Genomic DNA, 23,806 nt, shown 5'->3' on the forward strand with positions numbered 1-23,806 from the left:
AAATTATTGGGTTTGGGTCGTAAATGGGTCAACTTGTTTATGACCCGTTTATTTTGTTATTGACGGATCGTGTCGCGGGTCACTCGTGAGTGACCCGCCATACACAATTTTTTTTTTTTTTTTTTACCCTAAACGAGTTTAGGTCATAAACTGGCCAATTGACCCGTTTATGACCTAAATCATCACTTTAATTAAAAAAAACAAAAATCTAAACAGGTTAAGCGAGTCGTGTTAGGTGACCCACGAAAATATTGTGTTTAGATTTGATAGGGCCGACCCTTTAGCTAAACACCCGAGTCATTACGGGTCGACCCCCCGACCCGTTTTGCCACCTCTATACGTAGGCTAGCTGCTGATGCAAAATGTGGATCAAACTTTGATGGATGATGTACATGCTATTGTGTATGTTTTGTCATACACATTACGCACGACAGTGACGATGGCTAGAGGGAAAGAGAGAGAGTGTGGTGGTGATTATTTTGGAAAAAAATATTTTAATTTTAATCTAAAATTAAAGAGGCACTGGTTTATTTTGGAAAAAATTTAAACTGGTTGAGAAAATAATCCAGTGGTGGGGCCATTTTAATTTTGGTTTTTTTTTTTTTAAATAATAATTTCCACCTAGGAGGATACTAAGAAAACACTAGAAGAGCACGTAGCATTTCCCATTTTAACAATACACTTTCACTATTCCATTTAAATATTTGTTTATTATTTCTTTAACTATTAAAGGATGAAATATAAACATAAAAAAAGAAAAAAAAAAGGGAGATATAAACCATTTTTTATTCAATTGGTGAGTGAATACTACTCACTATATTCTTTTCATCAAAGTTGTGAGGTTGAAAAATGAGATTTTTTTCGGCATTTTCACCAAATTAGCTCACCAAAATAACCAAAAAATAATTTTGGTGAGGCTGCAAATAGTTCTCTAATCATAAATCAGTTATCTTAGAAGCCAAGTAATAATATTTTTTGTGAAATAATACTATGTCATTATAACACTAGGCTTATGTAAAATGCTAAAAAAATAGAAATTTTGGACAATTAAATAAATGGTTAATTACGTTTTTAGTACTTAGGTTTTCACTCTTTTTTTTTTTTAATTTTTTTTTTCACCTATGTTTCAAATTCTATCACAAATGGCATCTGATTTATAGGAAAATATCAACTTAACACCTCTGTCACATTCCGTCACAAGTGTCGTCACATACAAATGTCATGTTTATCTTTTATATATATGAATGATTCAATTCAATATTTTTCCTATCTCATTTTACAAATTCAATATATCAATTATTATATTTGTGGATTCATGTGGACTTACACAAATTGAGAAATGATTGTCAATAATTTGTTCATATTTCTCTCATATTCTTCTATAAATTCAATAAATCATTATCAACCATTAGATTTGTGAGGTTTACCATCGGCTTATGTGGGGTTCACATAAGCTCACAAATTTAATGGTTGATTTGTAAGATGAAATAGAAAAAATATTGACACCAATAATTTATCACACAAATTCAATGGTAAATTCATCCACTCACTATGAAGATGGTTAAAAATAAAAATGAATTTTATAATTTATCGTATATATATTATGCTACGTTTTGTATGAAGAATAAATATTTCGTTATGAAAATGAATAGCAATCATTGGAAATGGCATAATGCATAATAAATAATTATTCATATTACTCAGTTTGACAATGGAGACAACATAGCTGTTCGGACTCAAATTCAACCAAAATTACTAATATACCAACTTTAATAAAAAATCTCACGTTATTTTTTCAAACATAATAAAAAATAAAATAAAACAAAAACGGTTAAAACTGGGTGAATTATGTAGGTGGACCACCACCCAACCCTCAAGGTTCTTTGAAGGTGGTGCAACCACCCTCTGCACCACCAATAATGGTCTTTGCCACCCCCAATAGCACCAAGGGTGATCTCACCACCCTCGAGTTATGTTATGGGTGGCCAGCCACCCCTATAATTCATCTAGTTTTTTTTTTTTTCTTTTTTAATGTAGAAAAATGTAGTCTCTTCTTATAGAAATAACTATTTCATGTTTTTTTTTTTTAGCATAATATTTATTCTTCAAATTTTAAGGAACAATTATTTATAGGGAATACTTATTCTTGGAATAATTTTTTATAGTTTGTAGACACGTTGTTCTAGCTAAAAGTTTGAAAATCATTATTAATTGAATAATGGTTTGAGGAGATTTGTTGTTTTATATTAAAAGAAATGGGAAAATTCACTTTATACCCCTGAAGTTTAAGGTGTTTTTCAATTTGAACTTTATTGTTTAAAAATTTATAATGTACTTCTCTAATATTTCAAAAATTTTCAATTAACACATTCCGTTACTAATTGCAGTCTAAGTACACGAAAATTGCCGGCATAGGAGCAGGTGTGAGACATCTGCTCCTTTTCTTTTTCACTCCAACACTCACACGACACCCAAAAGGGGTTGACGAGAAAAAAAAAAATCAAACAGGCATTGGATTTTAATGATGAGTAATTACGTCATTTCACTAGCTAAGTTGTGTGCAAAATTGGAAGACGCATCATAAAAATCTCAAGTGAGACACACGTGATGTCATTTCCGTCTACTTAGACAGTAATTAAAAATTTTTAAAACATTAAAGTTTACATTACAAATTTTTAAACATTAGAGTTTAAATTAAAAAACACCCCAACCTTTCGGATGCAAAGTGAATTTTTCAAAAACGTAAAAACAACAAATATATCCGAAAAAGATTCCGTATGTAGCAGCGTCATCACTCTCTATCAGGGTTTGGTTTGCACGTAGGGAAAGTTCCGGCGTCCTTCAGATGGCAACCGAGCCATGTGGGTGGCTTGGTGCCAATGAGCTGTATCTCTTCGAGCTCACGTGGGCCGTATTGAGCTTGCCACATTTGTTGGCTACCGAATTTTTGCACGCGCTCTTCTACGGTCCTATCCCTACGGAATCTTACACCGCGTGTCAGGAAGCGACCGCACCACACCTTTCCTTGTCGGGCCTTTCTATTTTCGGTACCCGATCCATGTTGTTTTCACCAGTTTGGAATAGGCGAGCGGAAGAGCTACCGCGCTTATCCTGTGACCAGTGACCACTTCTATTATCTCGTGCAAATTTGCTTTTATGTGCTGAAATTGACCATTAAACTCTCGCCAGCCAAAGAGTTGGGCTGAGAAAAAGCCATTTAACAAATTGACTTGGGAGGGTGTGAATAAATCAATTTTATTTTTAAATTCTAAATTTTATATATTTATATATATATTTTTAATTATGGATGGCACATTGGCACATGTCATAATCTGATTTTGATTGATGATGATGTGCTATTTAAAAGTTTTCATTAAAAAATTAGAAGAAAATTAGGTGTAAAGATTTTTTATTTTTTTTTTGGCATATCACTAGGAATTTTCAGAATATTTTTATATCATATAAAGACTTATTTTATATATTTTTTTTCCTAATTAAAAAATGTAATATTATGAGTTTAGATATAGGAAACTTAGATAAATTATTTCAATTTAAGTTTAATATGATTTAAATTTGAGTAATGTTATACATTACACCACCTCTTTCCTTTTCGTTCCTCATAGTCTCCCCGTAACATTTAATGTATGGAGATTGATTTTTTGTTGGGGACACGGGACATAAAGTAACATGTATTCCTTTCTTTTTTTTAAAAAAGAAAAGATTGCCTTCTCATTGATTAATTCAAACCAGCTGGAGCATATCGCTCCAACTATAAAAGATCATAAATACATGCGAAAAATACATGTTTTTTTATTAATGCTATTAAAAAAGTATGCGTTTCTCACATGTTAAGAGACATATGTCATTTTATTAGATTAATTTATAGCTAATTCATATAAACTTGTAACTAATTTATGTGTGGGAAGACTACGCCACATAGACTTGGAAAATTATAATCTCCATTTCATTTGAAATTGAGAGGATCCAGTTAGTGTATTTCGAAGGGAAATTGTCCTTATTTTTTGAGGGGCAAATTTTTTGAACATATTTACCCTCTTAAAATATACTAAGAGTCTAAGTGGATCCTCTCCATTTCATTCGTTTTAAGAGATGAGAGAAAATGTGGAGTGATAAATAGAATTACTCTTTAAAATTATATGGTTCATTAATGGTCATTAAATTATAATTATAATTCTATAATTTATGATTAATTTTAATTAAATATTTAACGTGATATGTGAAAATTTTAAATTATTACATAGAAAATATTAAATAGATAATTAGATATATTATAATAATATAATCGAGTTTAAATACAATTTTTTACTATACATAAACAAAAGAAATAAACTAAATATGGGATGAGTTAAAAAAATTGCAGTTAAAATTATAATTTTCACTACTTGCTTAATACGGATAAACAATGAGATTTTTAGCAAATTCAAAGATATCTGAAACAGGGAAGAGCACAGGGAGGCTTTTAATAGTGCACGTGCTTCTTACCCACGATATTTGTCATACGAAGAGAGCATTGCTGCGGTGAGCATGTGACCACACCCAATTAATACAAAAGTGGCACCGACAAAAAGCTACCACCACGCGAGTCTCTAGCGCGTTTGGAAAACATTTCTCTCAGAAGCGGGGTCTAAAATTCTTCCAGCACAGAGCTTAATTATGCTTAATTGGGAAATAGCTGTAAAGTGTCGGTTTAATTTACGCGGAGTTTCGGTTAGTTGGCAAATGGTTGGACCAAGCATACCATCAAACGTTTTACAAATGAGAAAAATGTAAACCCAGCCTCTGTAATTTATTTAATTTGTAATTAGCTTTTTATCATATTAAAATAATTTTAAAAGTATGTGAGATATGTTAAAAAAAAAAAAAAAAATCTCATTACCGTCAAATTATGTCCACTTGTTCAATAGATTCCTATAGTGTGATATGTCAGATCTAATAAAATTGTGACATATTTATTATTTAAGTCAGTGTTATATTAACAAAATTTGTTAAGTTAGTAGTAGACGGAATTTGAGTATAAAGATTAAAATGTTTTTTGGAAAAGAGAAGAAAAAAAAAAAATCTTTCTTCTAACATTACTCTAAAAGAAAAAGGATATCTGCCTTGTAGATTTCTGCTAGATTTTAGTAGGTAGTGTTGGAACTAGTAGCTCATATTTTCTCAGGCATGAGATTAATATTAAAATACTAGTAGTTAACTAAGTAAACGAAGGGGAGTGAACGGAGTGGAGTTTACTAGCCCACAAGCGTAATTAAGTTTGTGGAGGGAACAATTAGGTTGTGAGGGTACGGGAGCAACGTCTCATGGTATGGTACGGGGTATTTTGGGATTTTTTTCAAAATAAGTCCATATAATTAGAGTTTTTTTTATATATATGTTATGTTATAATCCTGAATCATTAATAATAAAATATAGCTGCACTCTTTGTTAACGTAGACAATTTGTCGAACCACATAAATATGTGCTTAGACTCTTTCTTGATCTCTCTTTTCAATTTAATATTATTTATCATTGTTGTGCATAGTAACAGTGACAAATAATGGGGTAGTTAGTTGTCCAAGCTTCTCTTAAATAGGTAAAGCTTCCTTAGAGGTTAATGCAGCTATTATTACCGTTGTGTCTAAGAAGGCTTCACATAATGGCAAAGAGTTCAGTTTTGATCCTGGTTGTACCGAAATCAAGCTTACAGAGTGTTTATGTTTTGGTGATGATCAATTGATTTGTTTGGATGACAAAGATGCATATAGCAATGAAAATAGGTACTGTTTTTGGGCTGCCCAAAGGCCCAAATATTTTAGGGCCGGATCTGTTTAAAGAACAATTTCAAACACACGGGACAAGCTAGCCAGCCGTGAAACATCTCATTGCTGGACTGCTGACTCATCCCCTGTTTATTGGGCCTCTTGTAGAAACATAGCAGAAACCCAAGGAAGAATCGAGAATCCAGTTCAGCTAGTTTTGTTTGGGTTTGTGAGCCTGTTTACAATTGCATTTGAAAAATAGAGCTTCTAAGTCCAAAAGAGTTTTTGGCCAAAAGTTTCATTTTTAAACTTTTACCAAAAATGTGTTTTGGCCATTTTTAAGCTTTTTGAACTCTTAAAAGCGCTTTTTATTTTTTTAACAAACGAGTACCTTTTTTTTTTTTTTTTTTTTTCAAATGGATTTTTTGAATGTTAAAAGCACTTTTAGGCCCCTCAAACGCAATCCCAAACATGCCTGTGATTTGAAAACGTGATTTTTAAAAATGTAGATAAGTGTTTGCCAAAGTTTGACATTTAAAATTACAATTTACCTTTTAAAATTGCGCGTTTTCAAAAAATACTTCCTTACCTGGGCGTTTTTCAAATGTAATTTTTTTAAAAACATAATCCAATATGTGATTTGGTGTAAAATCACACTTTTTATCTATGAAGTTGCAACTCCAAAAGTGAGGAAAGTCTTCATTCTTTGTCATCAGTAAGTTAGTAACAAAGGGCAAAAGGGTTTTAACATATGAACCATGAACACTTAAAGTTTAATTTTTATTTTTTCAAAATTTTTGAAAAAGTTTACAAAAAAAGGTTACTTAACAAACTCTCTAGTTATGTTAATTTTTTTTTTGGTAAGATAGTTATGTTAAATTTAACTATCATTAGTAATGCTCTCTAAATATAAAGATTTCAAAAAATAAAAACTATTTCTTTTTTAATATATATTTTTTATTTTTCATGTTTTTTTTTTTTTTTTTTTTTTCAATTAAAATAAATTTATAATATACAAAGAGTTTAAAAAGTTAAGTAAAGAGATTGAAGGAATACTAGGTTTACAAATAAATTTTACAGAAAATTTTTTACAAACGGATGTAGTACAACATGATTGAATATAGGGCCGTGATTCTAAGCACCCCCATGCCAGGCCATTTTCATTTTTTTTTTTTAATATTAATATTTTTTTTTTTTTTACTTTACCTTGAATATAAGATAAGTTCAAATATGGTGCCATGTCAATTTATATTTTTGAAAAATTTATTTGTAAGAGAACCACAAGAAATTGAAGGATTGAGATTATGGTAAACGCTGTTACGCTAATATTGCAGGGAAAAGTGAAGTTTCTGTTTTTATTAAATTCTTATGCAAATGAGGCCCACCATGGCCGGCGCGGTGGAGTTATGTAGGCAATTTGGGTATATGTGCTTCTCGTAGTGTGTGCTTTTCCCAATGATTGTGGGACTGGGGGTGCACTCACCCCTGCTCCTGCTTTGGATGCTGTCTCTCAATGGTGACCGTAGAGAGCTCTTTCACCCCCATTTCCTTTCCCAAAATTCTCATTTACCTCTGGAATTACCATCTTCACTCTATTGCACCGACTCCCTCCCGTGTTCCTTTTGCGCCAAATAGTGTGTGAGAGAGAGAAGCTTAAAGGCTAGAAAGGACGTCTACGTGAAAGCCAGAGCATGGTGTAGAAACGTCTATGGTGGCGACAGCTGATAAAGGTATGCATGTACAGGCCATGACAAGTGTCTCTGGAGGAAAACCCAATGCTTTTTAGGTACATCCACCACATCAATTTGCTCTTAGTATGGTTGTTGTAGAAGGAGGAGGAAGCGAATCTTCTGCCTTTCTCTTTCTCTTCTTGTTTTTCCACTCAACTGTTTGTTTCTGATCGGGTCACCCACAGACGCCACACGGCCCACACCCATTATCTTTTCCTTTCTCTCCACCACGTGGTCTTGCTTTTGTAACTGCTATCTCAAGCCCCATAACCTTATTCTGCAACCCTACTTTCTTGTAATCCTTAATGGGTTGCTGGTGTTCTTGTTTATCTTGGTGAATAAAAAGTTGGCATGGCTTCCGTTCTTCGGTTTCGTAAGCTATGCTATGTGGAGCCTGTGAGGTGTTCGTCATTGGGTTTTCAATCTTTTGAGACCCCCAAAGTTGATAAGAAAGAAGAGATTGTTGTTTCGAAAGTTGAGAATGAAGTGTTGGAGAAGAAGAAGAACAAGAGGCAGAGTAAGGAATGGAGGTCCATAGATTACTGTTGTTGGATAATTGGATACATGTGCACAACTTGTTGGCTTCTCTTGTTTTTGTACCACTGTTTGCCGGTGACATTGCCCAGCTTTCAGGTGCTAGAATCGCCTGGGACGAGGCTTAAGCACGAAGGCTTGACTGCGCTTCATCCGGTAGTACTGGTGCCCGGCATTGTTACCGGCGGGCTAGAGCTTTGGGAAGGCAGGCCTTGCTCTGAGGGTTTGTTTCGGAAGCGGCTTTGGGGTGGTAGCTTCGCTGAAATCTTCAAGAGGTTTGCATGTCATTGTTGAATTGAGTTTCTTTTTGAGGTAGTTGAATTGAGTAATTAAGATGTTACTATATAAATTAAATGATTAAATATATTCATTTCTATTGGTTTAAACTTTTAGAAAAATCTAAAAAATGGTGATTTAATTGGTATCAAAGCCTGAGGTGATAATGGAAAAAATGGTGATTTAATTGGTATCAAAGCCCGAGGTGATAAGTTCAAGACACCACAATTTACTACATTTCGATCCCACACATGAAGAGAAGTATTAAAGTACAAATTGAAGAGTAATGCTATATGACCATCATACAATTGGGATGAATTTTGGTTACTTTTTTTACATGGCTGATTTTCATTGTAACATTATAGTTATATGACAGTCGTATAACTGTCTACTAAATAACATTACTCTTAATTAATTAATTAAATTAACACTTTTAACATAAGATTGCATTATAGATTTTTGATAGTTTGAGTTTGGAGTCTTTGTATTCAAGTTGTGAACATGTCTGGAAACTATGTTCCACTGTAGGCCTATGTGTTGGTTGGAGCACCTATCTTTGCACAACGAAACAGGCCTTGACCCGCCAGGCATTCGGGTTCGTGCGGTTCCAGGGCTGGTTGCAGCTGACTATTTTGCTCCTGGGTATTTTGTTTGGGCTGTTCTGATAGAGAATTTGGCAAAAATTGGCTATGAGGGGAAGAATTTGCATATGGCTGCTTATGATTGGAGGCTGTCGTTCCAAAATACAGAGGTATATAAGTTTCCCCTCTTCACCTATTATAAACACACAAGTCCTCTTGTCTGTGAGAGTTGACTGGTTGTGGCATTTATAATGTGGAAAAATAGCAGTTTTCTCCATAGTTTTTGATATGAAGCCATGTTCTAGTGTGATGGCCAATTCCTTTACATTTGATAAGGTAATGCTTTCAGGGATCTCTTAGGTAGTGGTGAATTTAAAATTTTTCCACTCTAATTCAGATAAAACTTTCTTGCGATCTAGCAAAAAGCATGAGTATTCTGTTTACTCTTGCATGTACAAAACTCATTTAAAGTAATTTGATAACTTGTGTTCTTTGGTTAACTTGGAACTCCAATTATAAGCACATGTATGTGGATCCGAATTCTCAACAATTTGCTGCTTGGATTGCTAGGGCCCGCATGCTTAATTAGGAGACGGGCTGTCCGAAATCTACTTGGATTGGTGGCTTCATAGGAACTCACTTACATTTGTTGCTAGAATTGCTAGCAATCTAGACAGCAAAATTACTGAGAATCTCTATCCTATGTATTATGGCTCCACTTGTTGCCCTTCTTAATGGTTCAATTATACATAAATGGGATCTGCATGTTAAAATGCTGTGGGAAAAACAATGGATCATTCATTTCCTTCTTGTCTCCCAACACACCTTACTAATATTTTTTCCTCTGCTTATGTTTAGTCTTAGCTTCTATAACCAGTTATCATAAAATTGAAAGCATGAGTAGTACATATAAACAAAAAGATCTAAACTGAGTTTCCACTAACATATTTCTTAATTGGGGAAAAGCAGATCCGGGACCAAGCTCTCAGTAGATTGAAGAGTAAAATTGAGCTTATGTATGTAACCAATGGCTATAAGAAAGTGGTAGTGGTGCCTCATTCTATGGGGGTTATTTATTTTCTCCACTTCCTAAAATGGGTTGAATCACCTCCTCCAATGGGGGGTGGTGGTGGTCCAGGTTGGTGTGCCAAGCACATTAAAGCAATCATGAATATTGGTCCAGCATTTCTCGGTGTTCCGAAGGCAGTTAGTAATATATTTTCTGCTGAGAGCAAAGAGGTTGCATTTATCAGGTTAGTCTTGGCACTTTATTCCTCATAAATTGGAATTTCTGATATTGAAAATTGAAGTAGACAACAATAGATTAGCAGCAGTTTCTTATATTGTAAAAAATTTACAAATTGATTAACTACTTAGATTTATACTGATGTTAGTGAGCTATATCAGCTGTATTTTTAAGGATAAGGAAACATTCCAACATCGCTTTGTGAAGGAATGGTTGTTTCCTAGATTATATGAAGTCACAAAGCAATTCAACTAAATTGAATATGGTCCAATATAATAGTCATCATAACAGGCTATGATATTTCATTTAACATAGTTATTAAAGGAATTTTAGATATGATACTGAATTTATCAACTTGAAATGGTAGGGGAAGTGAAGTGAACTCATTATAATTGTTATACGAATAGAAAAAGTGGGCGAATTTCATTTTCACACAATATCCAAACATTCTATAAGAAATTTTGGAACCAGACTAGTGCATAATGGACTTGATTCTTGTCCCTTGCAGAGCAATGGCCCCTAGTGTTTTAGATTCAGAAATTCTTGGCCTTCAGACGTTAGAACATCTCATGCGGGTTTCTCGAACTTGGGACTCCACCATTTCATTGTTGCCCAAGGGTGGTGAAACCATCTGGGGTAACTTGGATTGGTCTCCTGAAGATGGACATGGTTGTGATTTTGTGAAAAAAGGACAGCCCTCTATGAGTGACAACAATTTGAACAGTAGTAATGGAAGGAGTTGTTTCCAAGTGAAAGATCCTGTAAAGTATGGAAGAATGATTTCTTTTGGAAAGGCAGCATCACAATTACCTTCTTCACAGCTACCTACTCATGATTCAAAGGTACTGATTCTCATTTCATTTCTGTTTTTCTGTTGAATTAACTTCGACACAAAGTACACTACAATATACCTAAAGCTTGTAAGGTGATCGCATATGATAGGAAGTTTGATATAGCAACTTATCTTGTATTTCAACCATTTCGCATTGTCTATCTGCATGAAAGACTTTGTCTTATTCCCTGTCTGAAGGCCATTTTGTTCTCTCTGTTACATAAGAGATAAATAGTGCACATTTTTCATCAAGCTTTAGACACACCAAGTTCATTCTTTCCGGACGTGGCTTAACTCACCTACCAGCCCCATCTAGATGTCCTAGAATTTTCATTCTGCCAATCAACAGACAAAAATATGCTCTTCTCAAGAACGCTTCTTGATATGTATGTAAGTGCTTATGTTAAAAGTAATGCGATTTAGTAGACTGCTATATGATTGTCATACAATTGGGATGACGTGGTAGTGAAAATCTACCCTTAATTTTTTTGTTTTTTTCAAGTATTGATCCAATGGCTGATTTTTATTGCCACATCATCCTAATTGTATGATAATGGTGTAGCAGTCTACTAAATAGTATTACTATTATGTTAATACTTACTATTCTACTTTCCTAGGTGCATATTTTGTAATTTCGAGTCTCTTCCATTATTTACTAGTAGTTGGACATTCAAGAATTGATCCCTGCCATTATCTTAAACTCTGCCTGCCCTCCTCCTTTTAGCAAATGCTTCTAGTGTTGAAAAGTGATTAAATTGAACATTATCAAAAAGCTTAGATAAGATTGTGGCATGAAATTCTTAATACCAGTGCTAGTGTCTTTTATCCTAGTAAAATGTTGTTGATGTTCTTACTTATTTTTGTTAGAACAAGGATGAATACTAAAGGTTCATGATTAACAGGAATTTTTGCACACAAGTGCCTCCACTAATTTCAACTCGTCATGTGGAGAGGTGTGGACTGAATATGATGAGATGAGCAGGGAAAGCATCCGAAAAATTTCAGAAAACAAGGCTTACACAGCTAGAACTCTTTTTGATCTACTCCGCTCTGTGGCTCCAAAAATGATGCGACGTGCCGAGAATCACTTCTCTCATGGGATCTCAGAGAATCTTGATGATCCTAAATATGCCCATTACAAATACTGGTCCAATCCATTGGAGACCAAGTGAGTATGAACATCCTAAATTACAAAAATTCTCTTGGTACTTATTTATTTATTTTTTTACCGCAAGTAAAGTTCATAAAAGTTTTTATGAGTAATGCACGTCTTTTTTGTACCGAATACACATAAGCATCCTTGGCATATAATCTTTTTTGTGGTAGTCAAAATCACCTATCCAAAATTCAATGGTGATCCATTCAATATTTAATGGTGATTTTAACTACCACATCAGGAAGTATATACTTGAAAGGAATATAAGTAATATGCATTTGTAATTTATTATCCTTTTTTTCATTCAAGCAAAGCAGCAAAACTTGGAAAAACTATTGCTTGCACTAGAAATTTATGTTGCCCAAGGAAGATTCTTCCCCTTGCTTCCATTCCTCCGGTTAATATTACCTTGTTTTTGGTTTCATAAAACTTGATGGCATATATTTTGTATATGTGCTTCAGGCTTCCTGATGCTCCTGATATGGAGATATATTGTTTATATGGTGTTGGAATCCCCACTGAAAGAGCGTATGTGTACAAGTTGGCGCCTTCTGACAAGTGCAAGAACATTCCTTTCCGGATTGATAGCTCGGCAGATGGAGACGCTGGCAGCGGCTTGAAAAGCGGAGTGTATTTTGTGGACGGCGATGAGAGCGTGCCAGTTCTTAGCGCCGGTTTCATGTGTGCCAAAGGGTGGAGAGGAAGAACCCGGTTCAACCCATCTGGCATGGCAACATACATAAGGGAGTACCGGCACAAGCGTCCGGCGAGCCTGCTTGAGGGGAGGGGCACAGAGAGTGGTGCCCATGTAGACATCATGGGAAACGTTGCTTTGATTGAAGACATTCTAAGGGTTGCTGCTGGTGCCACTGGTGCAGAGATTGGAGGAGACAGGATTTACTCGGATATCATAAGAATGTCTGAAAGAATAAATCTTCGGATATGATTTTGTTGGATACATGAATTGCCTTCATGATAATTATGAGTAGAGCTGTTAACAAGGCGCAGAGAGAAACAGAGAGAGTAAAAAGTCACTAACATTAATAGAAATTATAGTGTTGGAGGGGCTGAAAGTGAAAACTCCTTGACATCTGCCATTAACTGCCATTCAAGATCACCAAGCAACTGTTGGTTTGAGGGAGAAATACATGGGGAGGGTGGAAGAATTTACTCAAGAAATTTAGTTAGTTTCTCTTATAATCATTCATGTGAGTAATGTGATCTTGGCATGGGTGCTGGGTTGTGGAGGTTGGTATAAATGGGCTACCCATTCCTCTTCAAGTAGGCAATAAGTAGCAATTTTCGTAGTTCTTGTAATCAAGTAATAAAAAAGAACTCCATCTGTTTCAGCGTAAAATTATTTTTGAAAAAATATTTTTTGCTCTTTTGTGCGACGGAAAATAATAGTCAATGAAAAATATTTTCAGTTTGACTGAAAACCTTATTTAATTCCGTAAAACGGTTTTCTTTTTTTTTTTTTTAAAACTGTAAATTATTTTTTGAGTTTGATAAAAAAGTAATTTAATTCTTTAAATTTAAGAAAAGTAGTTCTTGTAATCAAGTAATAAAAGAGAACTCGATTTGTTTCAGAGTAAAATGATTTTTGAAAAAAATATTTTTTGCTGTTTTATGCGACGAGTCAATGAAAAATATTTTCGGTTTGACCGAAAAAATTTATTTAATTTCGTAAAATGGTTTTCTTTTTTTAAAACCGTAAATTATTTTTTGAGTTGGAGAAAAAAGTAATTTAATTCTTTAAATTTAAGAAAAGTAGTTCTTGTAATCAAGTAATAAAAAAGAACTCGATCTGTTTCAGCGTAAAATGATTTTTGAAAAAAATATCTTTTGCTGTTTTATGCGATGAGTCAATGAAAAATATTTTCGGTTTGACCGAAAAAGTTTATTTAATTTCGTAAAATGGTTTTCTTTTTTCTAAAACTGTAAATTATTTTTTGAGTTTGAGGAAAAAGTAATTTAATTCTTGAAATTTAAGAAAAAAATTAAGAGAATATGCTGTTAGTGCTCTATGACACTCACGATGGATTGAAGTCAAACCTTTGGTTTTTAAAGAAAAAAGTTTTGGGTTTTAAAGAAAAAGCATAGCTAAAGCTATAAGGGATATCGGTTTTCCCATTGGACAATATGGTAGATTTTTTTTTTTTTTTTTGAGAAGTATTTGTTCTCATTTTTAACAAGAAATGCTATTTAGTAGTATTGAGTATAATGTGCGAGTATAAAAAATGATAGAGCCCTACATTAGAAAGATGTAAGAAGTGTGAGTGATTAATATTGTTGAGTTCAAACTCATAGGCTTATATTTTTGAGTTGTGTGGTGTCTCAACATGACAAGAAAAATTATTGTAGAGTTTATTTGAATAGGGAAGCAAAAAATAATATGATTCCCTAAATTTAAGAAAAATCTAGAAGAAGTTTATCCCAAAAGCTTAAAATGGAAGGAATTGATGATTAAAATATTTAACTGAAATGAGATTTGCATCGATGCTCGAACTTGGGACCTTTGTTCTGATACCATCATCATTAATTTCAAAAGCTTAAGCTGACAGGAAGATCTCTTGCCATGTAATCTTGCCTCCATTACTTTGCTTGTTTAATTAAGCAAGATTTCCCCTTTTTTCCTTTGAGTAATGCTAAACGGAAGATTTTGTCCCTCAAAAAAGGTTACATAACTTTTAAAATTATTAGTTAATTAAAATTCAATAGTAATCTATTCCAAATCCCATGATAATTTTAAAAAAAGAAACATCACAAAAACAAGAGGGTACAAAAGTCTTGCAATGAATCAATGATCTTCATTCTTCATAGCCGTTGTTGTTACCGTTGTCCCTTTCTATGATAATTACATACGCGGAGGGAGGGGGACCGGGGTAAATAAACAAGAAAAATCCCTTTGAGGGTTGAGAAGATAGCGATTAAAACCAAATAAATCTTCATCAATCCCCACCACTATTACATACCATATGACCCTTTGATTTGCTACTACAAATTTTATTATTATTATTATTATGGTTGTGTTTATGGATTGAAGGAAAAAGTATTTCTTTATAGTTTTATGATCAATAATTTTTTTTTTTATCTTAGATGTTTTAATGAAAGAAATGTATTGACCTTTATTTTTTATTTATTATATATATATTTTTATTATTTTCATAAGGACAACATTAGCATTTTTTGATAATGTTTTACTGAGAATGGGGAATTTCTCAAAGGGTCAACAAGTTTTAGAAGAATCTCGTCATTACTAATTAAGTTACTTATATATATATATATATATATATATATAGAAATATAATATATAAGAAATAAATTTTTATTATTTTATCTCCACGGCTAACACAAATTTTTAGCTTTACCTACAAGTACTGTCCTTTCCAAAAATAACTTGACTTTGAAAATGATAATTGAATAACAATAATTTTAAAAATTATGTCAATTTTAAGGGATATAAGAGGGACATAAGAAAAATTTGTAGCATTACTAATGTTTTAATGATCATTTTTACTCTAAACTGGTTAAGAGTAAAAACAGCAAATGTGAGTATGGATCAAACAAATTTGTTATATAAAACTTTTAGGTTAACCATGAAGAAAATACAATCAAAACTCACCAAATTAAATGAGCCCGGCTCTTCTTGGTCACTGTAAAAAGACGGTTAGCATAGACAAAGTTTCGTAAATAGAACAGTCTACAGGACAATAGGGGACAAGAAAATGCATGACTATCTTTAGACCCCTCAACCCTTCCCGTACCCGGGGGCGGAGCCAAAGGGTTCACTCCCAAAAATTTTCCCAAAGATGAATATGATAATATACATAAATGATTATTTGAGAACTAATTTACATTATTTTTTTATTCTTATAACTTAGGCATGAAAATATAACTTACAAGTTACGTTTATATGTTTTAAACAATAGTTAAATTATTTATGAATTTTGTTAATTATGTTTTTTAATATTTTTAATCAATATTTTTTTAGAGTAATTACCTTTTTCCCTTATGAACTACAACGCATTTTCACTTTGCCCCCATAAACTACCAACTATGACACCTAATCCCATGAACTACAATTTTGTGTCTAAAACCTTAATTCTGTCAGTCAAAGGCGTTAACTCAGACGGTCAAAGTGACAATGTGTTGTAGTTCATAGAGACAAAGTGACGGGTAGACCGTCTAAGTTAACGCATTTGACTGACGGAAGGCGGGTTTTGAGCACAAAATGGTAGTTCATGGGGGTCGGGTGTCACAGTTGGTAGTTCATGGGAGGAAAGTGCCAAGGCATTATAGTTGATGGAGAAAAAAAATGTAATTACCCCTATTTTTTTTTTTTTTTTTAAAAAATCATATATTTTAATCTTACTCCCCATGAAACCAAAATTTTGGCTCCGTCACCCTCGATGAAGGAAACGTACTTCCTATTTTTTATACTAATGGAGAGCAGCCTAACCCTACAAAAGTCCCACTCTCTCAAATTCTGTTTCAAGATCTTCCGCATGGCACGGTCCGTATATAATTGTTAATTACTGATAATGTTTCCATCATTAGTAATTACCAATAAATAATTGCCACTAGTACCAATCTTCCAAACTCAAATTCCTTAATTAAGCTAAATGCCTAATCACCATTGGAAACTATTTTATTACTTAAAAATAGATAAGGGAAGAGAAAAATTAGGACAATAAATAGAGAGAAAAGAGGGTTAAAAAAAGGGGATAATGTTAGGTGTACTCCACATTTTTCTACCTTTTAAAGTGTGGTACAGGTACCCTTCCATTATGTGACATGCATGCATGATTTGCCAATTTGAATTTGTAACATTTTCTTATGAATTTCTTAAAGAAAAAAAAGAAAGACACGGTGATAAATTAAACTAAATATATATTTAAATTAATTTTAAAATGATATATATTTTTAAATTAATTTTAAAATTATCATTAAACCAAAATTTAATAATAATTTATTCTAAATATTATGATAATTTTAAAAGTCAAATCAGCTTTGTAAAGATAAAACTATTACTCAATCGACAAAACCAATCAAGGCCGAAGATTAGTGGGTAAAAGCATTGTTTAACCCAAAGTTGGGCGTCAATATTTGATTTGAGCAAACAAAAGCAATTGCATTATTTAAAATGGATATGCAGAGGATAATCCATTTATATTTTAATTCGTAGAGAATTTGGTGGATGCGTTAATTAGCGGGAGCAATGGGAAGGCATATGCGTGGCTTGGTGCTGAAAACTATATATTTTGCCATGGATTGTATTTAGGAATTCCTTGTCTATGCAAATTAAGCTTATAGGCTTATAGGGGCAATGATCATATAATAGAATTAACAACAATTGGAAATCCTTGTAGAGACCGATTGATAAAGTGGAGTTGGGAGGATTGGAGAATTATATGTCACTTCTATCTATTCAGAAAAAAAATAAAATATTTTAGTGTGTAAAATATTAAACCCAATCGAAATGAAACATAAAAGTAAGAAACACACATAGTGGCCGCACGCCACCAGTTAGGGAGGAGAGAGTTTAGAGGGTGGCCGATAGTGGACCGCTAAAGTCAGTATTTAGAAGATACTTGTGCTAATATTCCTCTAATCTTTTTTATAAGCCATCGTCTCTCATTCTTCATTCTAGGGTTTTAGGATCTCCTGCTAGTAATTTGTTATTGACGTAGAGATTTTCCTAGTAGATTTGTTAGAAGCGTGCATTGGAAGTGAGGCGGGATTCGGGTCCTTGTTGGGTCGTTTGGGCCATAATTCTATGGGCCCTTGGGATTCTAATCATAGGCCGTCAGCCTAATAGGCCGTGGCTTGTAGAGCCGCTGGTCTTTCAAGTGTTTTCTGGGGCCTTTCTTGAAGGAGCTATCAATGGTTTGACCCTCTAGTAGTTCTTTTATTCCATTGACTTTTTAGTGTGATGATCAAATCATGAAAATTTGAATTTATCTTGTAGGCCAACATTCTAAGCGATTTGTGCAAAACCCTAGAAGTCATCTTTTGGCCCTTCTCCTGATCCGCTCCCTCCTCCTTTCTCCTCGCACCTACCCTTCCGCTTCCCCCCCTTCTCAAACCAGATTAGCAACTTTGGCCTTTCCGCTATGCGTCCGTCTACCTTTCATAGTGTTGTGTCGTTCATCTCCTCCTCGATCGTTGTTGTTGCGAATTGTTAGTTGTTTGTTTGTGTTTTTTGTTTTGAATAAGATGTTTATTTTCTCTCGATCTGCATCACAAGCGAGGATGAATAATTAGTTGTGAATGTTTATTTATCACGGCCTGCATAGTTCGGTGTGATCTCTCACAGCCAGTTTAAATAAATTATGTTAAGAATTTGGCTACCTATGTCTTAGATCTAATCTGGTCGGAACAGATCTGATTTTTAACTGTATTTGTATATGGGTTAGTGGAAGATTGAAGTAATAGATAGCATTTGATTGTAAGAATTTTTGTTTGTATCTCTAACTTTGTAACCTCATACAATGTGACTATGATTTTGCAGAGTTTTATACTTTGTGCTGTAAGAGTTTTATGCTCGTGATATTTAATCAATGAAATTTTCAAATTTCCGTTAAAAAAAAAAAAAAATTCTAAGCAATTTTGGTGGGCTACCATTTTTAAAGAGATTGTTGTTCAGTATTTTTTTCTAAATGAAATGGAGATGATTCATTACATACTCAAACATATATGTATAAATAAATAAATAAATATATATATATATATATATATATATATATATATATATAAGAACATTATCATGATAAGAGGTAGCAATCGAATGGGACTCAACTAGAAGAACAAGATGGGAAATCATTTCTCCAAGAACATTTGAGAATATATATATAGAGGAATGTTTGTGAAGCTCTTTTATACTAGTCTGCAACCAGTCAGCTCTCTCTCTGTGCAAAAATGGAAGCACTCTGCTTCATTGCTTCACCCACTCCTCTATTTCGCAGCACACCAGAGCACTCAACCTTCTCACCATTAATCAGGACGAAGAAGTACTCCAACCAAAGTCAACCATCCATTATTACTGCAACATTGACAAACCCAAAGGAGCAGATCTGCTTCCACAAGCTTTCAGGGCTCGATTCTCTTAATACGACGCCGCCCGAGTCGGCCTCCTCACATGTTCCCCAGCTGATGAAAGTCTCGTCTGAGTCGTTGGTGTATGAGAGTGGCTTCCTCGGTGTTGTGCCGGAAAAGATGGCGGCGCTGCCATCTGGGATGGGTGGGGACGGGGTTCACAGCGGCGCCACCAGTTACTTGACGAAGATATTGTCATCTAAGGTTTATGATGTTGCGGTGGAGACCCCATTGGACTATGCTTCGACGCTCTCTGAGAAGCTTGGTGTTCATCTTTGGCTCAAGAGGGAGGATCTTCAACCTGGAGTACGTAGGTTTACGACACATGTTTGTTTTCATTATTTTGCACATATTTTTATATCTATTTTTGTATAAAAGATGTGAAAATCTATCATTTATTGAATTTGTGAATTTCATGGATTCAATAATGAATTTCCAAAAGAAATGAAAAAAAAAAAAATTACAAAAAAATGACACCAAACATATCTTTAAAGAGCATGTTTGAGGTTGTGTTTGAGAAATAGATAGTTTTTAAGTCAAAAAGTGTTTTTTTATCAAAAACTTCATTTTTAAGCTATGCGTTTCGGTCATTTTTAGGCTTTCTGGATTCTTAAAAGCGCTTTCAATTTTTTTTGCTAAACGAGAATTTTTTATTTTTTTATTTTTTTTATCAAACAGACTTTTTGAGTATTAAATGCAATTTTAGGCACACCCAAATTAAACTTAAGGCACACCCAAATATGCCTTAAGTTTATTTTATTTTTTTTGTCATGAGTCATTCTCTGTATTTATATTTGTTTTTCAAATTTTGAAAACTAAAAATAAAAATGACATACGGAAAATCCATTTACAACCCACCAAATTGATATGGCAGGTGAAACCATATTGTGCTGTTTTTATTGGGACATAATTCAATTACTTGCCTAAATTGTTAGCAATTTGATTGGGATACTCCATATGAAAATTTTTAAAAATGTGAAATTATATAAGATGCACAAACTTTAAGTTCTGAAAAGAAATATATATATATATATATATATATATATATATATATATGAGAAATGGAGAGAGGATCCTTATCCCCAACATGGGACACTAACGGTGGGGCGGCCTATATATATATATATATGAGAAATGGAGAGAGGATCCTTATCCCCCAACATGGGACACTAACGGTAGGGCGGCCTAAACTTTATTTAAATAAGTGGGTGTTTCATATAAATTTTTTTATATTACCCATCTAAATTATTATTAATTCGAGTTAGAATATGTTTAAGATTGTGTTTGAGAAGTAGAGCTTTTAAGTCAGAAAGCTTCATTTTTAAGTTTTTACCAAAAATGCGTTTTGATCATTTTTAAGTTTTTTAACCATTAAAAGCACTTTCATTTATTTTTTTTACCAAACGGGATACTTTTTTATTTAAACCAATTTTTTGAGTATTAAACACACTTTTAAGCCTCTCAAATATACACTCAAACAGACCCTTAATCATTATCCCTTTTTTTATGGCCCGCCGCCACTCAAGTATCTAGAAGCTGTGGCCCAACACGTAGGCCCAAAGGTGCAAGGGCCCAAATCAGTAGTAAGAGCCCGAGGGGTCTGAAATACAATAAGAGTAAGACCATCATGATGTGTCTCTTGGGCCGGAAAACATTATTCCTTAAGCAAGTGGTCATGGGGTGCTGTGGAGCCAGAGGAGAGCAACTGGGCTTCTGTGTAGGAGAGGGAAAGGGCTCAGGTTGCCGAGAAGCCAATTCAGATCGAGGCACCAACAATGGCGGAGATGGCGCCGGGAGCTGAATCGACCAAGGAAGATCAACTGATGAGGAATTGGCAACCTGCGAGAACTGAACTGCTGTGTGTCTTAAATACTTGCATATTCCTAAGAAATGGAACTTTTTCTTGATGATAATATACATTGTACTAACTTCGAAAAATATCTCAAAGAATCCTCATTTTTATGAGACCATGAGATTTTGCTTCTTGAAAATTGTCTTTCACGCTGGAATTTGATAACAATTTAATTTCAACAGATCGATTAATGTTCCTGTAAACAAGAAAACCATCATTTTGGATTTTTTTGTCGAAAGGGTTCATTCTGAGGAAATGCTGTTTGTGCTTGTTTGTCTTTCACATTTCAAGAGCAGAAAACAGTTTTCCAAACTCTTTATTGATGTCTTCAAACTGCTAGGTATTCTCCTTCAAGCTGCGGGGAGCTTATAACATGATGGCCAAGCTTTCAAGGGAACAGTTGGACAGGGGAGTCATTTGTGTATCAGCAGGGAACCATGCCCAAGGTGTTGCGTTATCTGCACAAAAACTAGACTGTGATGCAGTCGTCGCCATGCCTGTTGCAACTCCTGAAATCAAAGTTGATAGCCTTTTTCCCTACCATCACATTCATTGATTTATGATAAAAAGCTTTTGATTTGTCTCATTATGTTTGTCAATTTTAGATATCCCAATTATTTGGTATTACACATTTGTTTAGCTGAAGGCGGTGGAGAGGTTGGGTGCTACAGTTGTACTTGTTGGCGAGTCTTATGATGAAGCACAAGAGTATTCCAAGAAGCGGGCCAGAGAAGAAGGTCGAACGTTTGTTCCTGGTTTTGATCACCCAGATATCATTGCAGGGCAGGGGACTGTAGGAATGGAGATTGTGCGTCAAATGCCTGCTCCATTGCATGCAATCTTTGTGCCTGTTGGAGGTGGCGGGCTAATAGCTGGAATTTCTGCCTATGTGAAGGCAGTTTACCCTGAGGTATGTGACATGTTTTCCTTCAAAATTCAACTAAGCAAATGCATTTGGCCTACGACTTCAATGGGACTCCAAAAAAAGTATACAAACAACTTATTGTGTTTAAATAATATACAAACTGAAAATCTATTACAGCTTCCTGTTTCTAACTGTTTAAGACTTTAAGTCATCAAAATTATTCTTCAAGTTTAGGAGATTTGAGCGCATTGTTTTGAAGTACGGATGTTATTGAAGCTGAATAAGGGTATGCAACATTTTTGAAATAGAAATGTAACTTTATGGAAAAATTTCTTTAAGATGCCTTATGGATGCAATGATATCTTAAGTCTGGGAAAAAGAAAGTATTCCCGGAATTCAGCATATGGACTGTCTCAAGTTTTCTGCTATGCTTTAAGAATTTGGTTGTACAGATTAAAAGTTTTTATTCTATGGATGTACTAATATCAAACATGATGACTAAATAAGTACGAGGCTGGTAACATATAGTGTGAAATTAATTTGATGATTCATTTATCCGTTTGATAGTGTCATTCAATCGGAGTGCGTGTTAAGCTTAATGAACTGTTTTCTGCTTCAAATCTCATCCAAGTTGGAATGAAATCCCATCTTCCTTTTTCTATAATTCTATTTTTCATTTTATTTGTTGATTAGGTGTACTGAGTTTATGTTGTATCAACGAACAAATTCTCGGAGTCCATTGTTTTATTTAGGGAAAATTGTTAAATTGGTCCTGGGATTTGAGGTTGTACAAATAGGTGACAAATAACTTCCTTGGTACAGATTTTGACCTTTTTTCTGCTGGGGCCATGATGAAATTACTCTTTTACCCTAAAAAAAGTATTAAAAAAAAGAAAAAGAAAAATGGGTGCTAACTATGGTGATGGTTTGGCCATCCCTAGACCAGCTAGAGGAGGTGGCAAACCACCCCCTAAGTGCCCGTTTTTCTATTCTTTTATGTTTTTCCCCCCTTCTTTTATTTTAATCTTTTATAATTTGTTTGAGAGTAAATGTATAATTTCAAAATGACACAGACCGAAAAATGACCGGAATTTGTACTGAGAGAGTTATTTATTACACAGGCATATCATATGGAGTTATTTGTCAGTTTTGAAACCTTAGAGAGTTATTTGTCATAATCTCAAACCCTGTAGACTAATTTTGCAATTTTCCCTTTTACTTATTCAGTTTTTTGTTTCACTTTCTGTGCTTTGCATCTCACAATGTTTATTTTAGCCAGTGTGTAAATCTTCTGGTTACATTTGCGTAAAACCATAATTAGCACTACCAGTATACATCTATCATGTAGGTCAAGATCATTGGGGTGGAGCCATATGACGCAAACTCAATGGCACTATCTTTATATCATCGGCAGAGAATTATGCTAGATAAAATAGGAAAATTTGCAGATGGGGTAGCCGTGGATGTGGTTGGAAATGAAACTCTTCGGTTATGCAGAGAGCTCATTGATGGAGTAGTTCTTGTCAGCCAAGATGCTATCTGTGCATCAATTAAGGTGAGTCTCTCTTCATACTCTTGGCTCGGAACCTTGCATCACAGAGGCCTTTGATTTTACCGTTCATGGAATAGTCTTGGCTGTTTCCATTTAATGTTAGTGAAATTCCTATATGTATATATAGGGAACAACATTTACTCCCATCTAATTACGAGATGACGATCCACTACAATTAAGTTGTCCCAAATGCATAGAGATTTGGGCAGTCTAAGTGAGCAGGCTGTGGGGCCCAACTGCCCCAGGTAGCCTAGGGTGTTGTGTCAAATTGCTCAAGGTAGATGGGTCCAATAGTCCCTCCCTAGGGTGGTAGTTAGAGGGACCC

At 34.2% G+C, this 23,806-nt stretch overlaps 1 protein-coding gene and 1 pseudogene across 3 annotated transcripts; both read left to right on the plus strand.

Annotated features, from left to right (window-relative positions):
• Window positions 1-7,236: 7,236 nt before the first annotated feature.
• On the plus strand, window positions 7,237-13,485 carry LOC132163820 (putative phospholipid:diacylglycerol acyltransferase 2). 3 transcript variants are annotated; one of them, XM_059574198.1, is made up of 7 exons: window positions 7,885-8,006; window positions 8,123-8,298; window positions 8,828-9,050; window positions 9,850-10,133; window positions 10,635-10,968; window positions 11,861-12,126; window positions 12,577-13,484. In XM_059574198.1, the coding sequence occupies exons 1-7, from the start codon at window positions 7,971-7,973 to the stop codon at window positions 13,058-13,060; spliced, it is 1,803 nt and encodes a 600-aa protein (XP_059430181.1). In that variant the 5' UTR covers window positions 7,885-7,970; the 3' UTR covers window positions 13,061-13,484. The 3 variants fall into 3 exon arrangements, with proteins under 3 accessions (XP_059430180.1, XP_059430181.1, XP_059430182.1); XM_059574197.1 differs by having other exon boundaries at window positions 7,237-8,298; window positions 12,577-13,485; XM_059574199.1 differs by lacking the exon at window positions 7,885-8,006 and having other exon boundaries at window positions 8,270-8,335.
• A 5,550-nt stretch (window positions 13,486-19,035) lies between these two features.
• LOC132163580 (threonine dehydratase 1 biosynthetic, chloroplastic-like) overlaps window positions 19,036-23,806 on the plus strand; it is a 10,087-nt pseudogene continuing 5,316 nt past the window's right edge.

The sequence above is a fragment of the Corylus avellana genome, chromosome ca10 (assembly GCF_901000735.1).
Source record: "Corylus avellana chromosome ca10, CavTom2PMs-1.0".
NCBI lineage: Eukaryota > Viridiplantae > Streptophyta > Magnoliopsida > Fagales > Betulaceae > Corylus > Corylus avellana.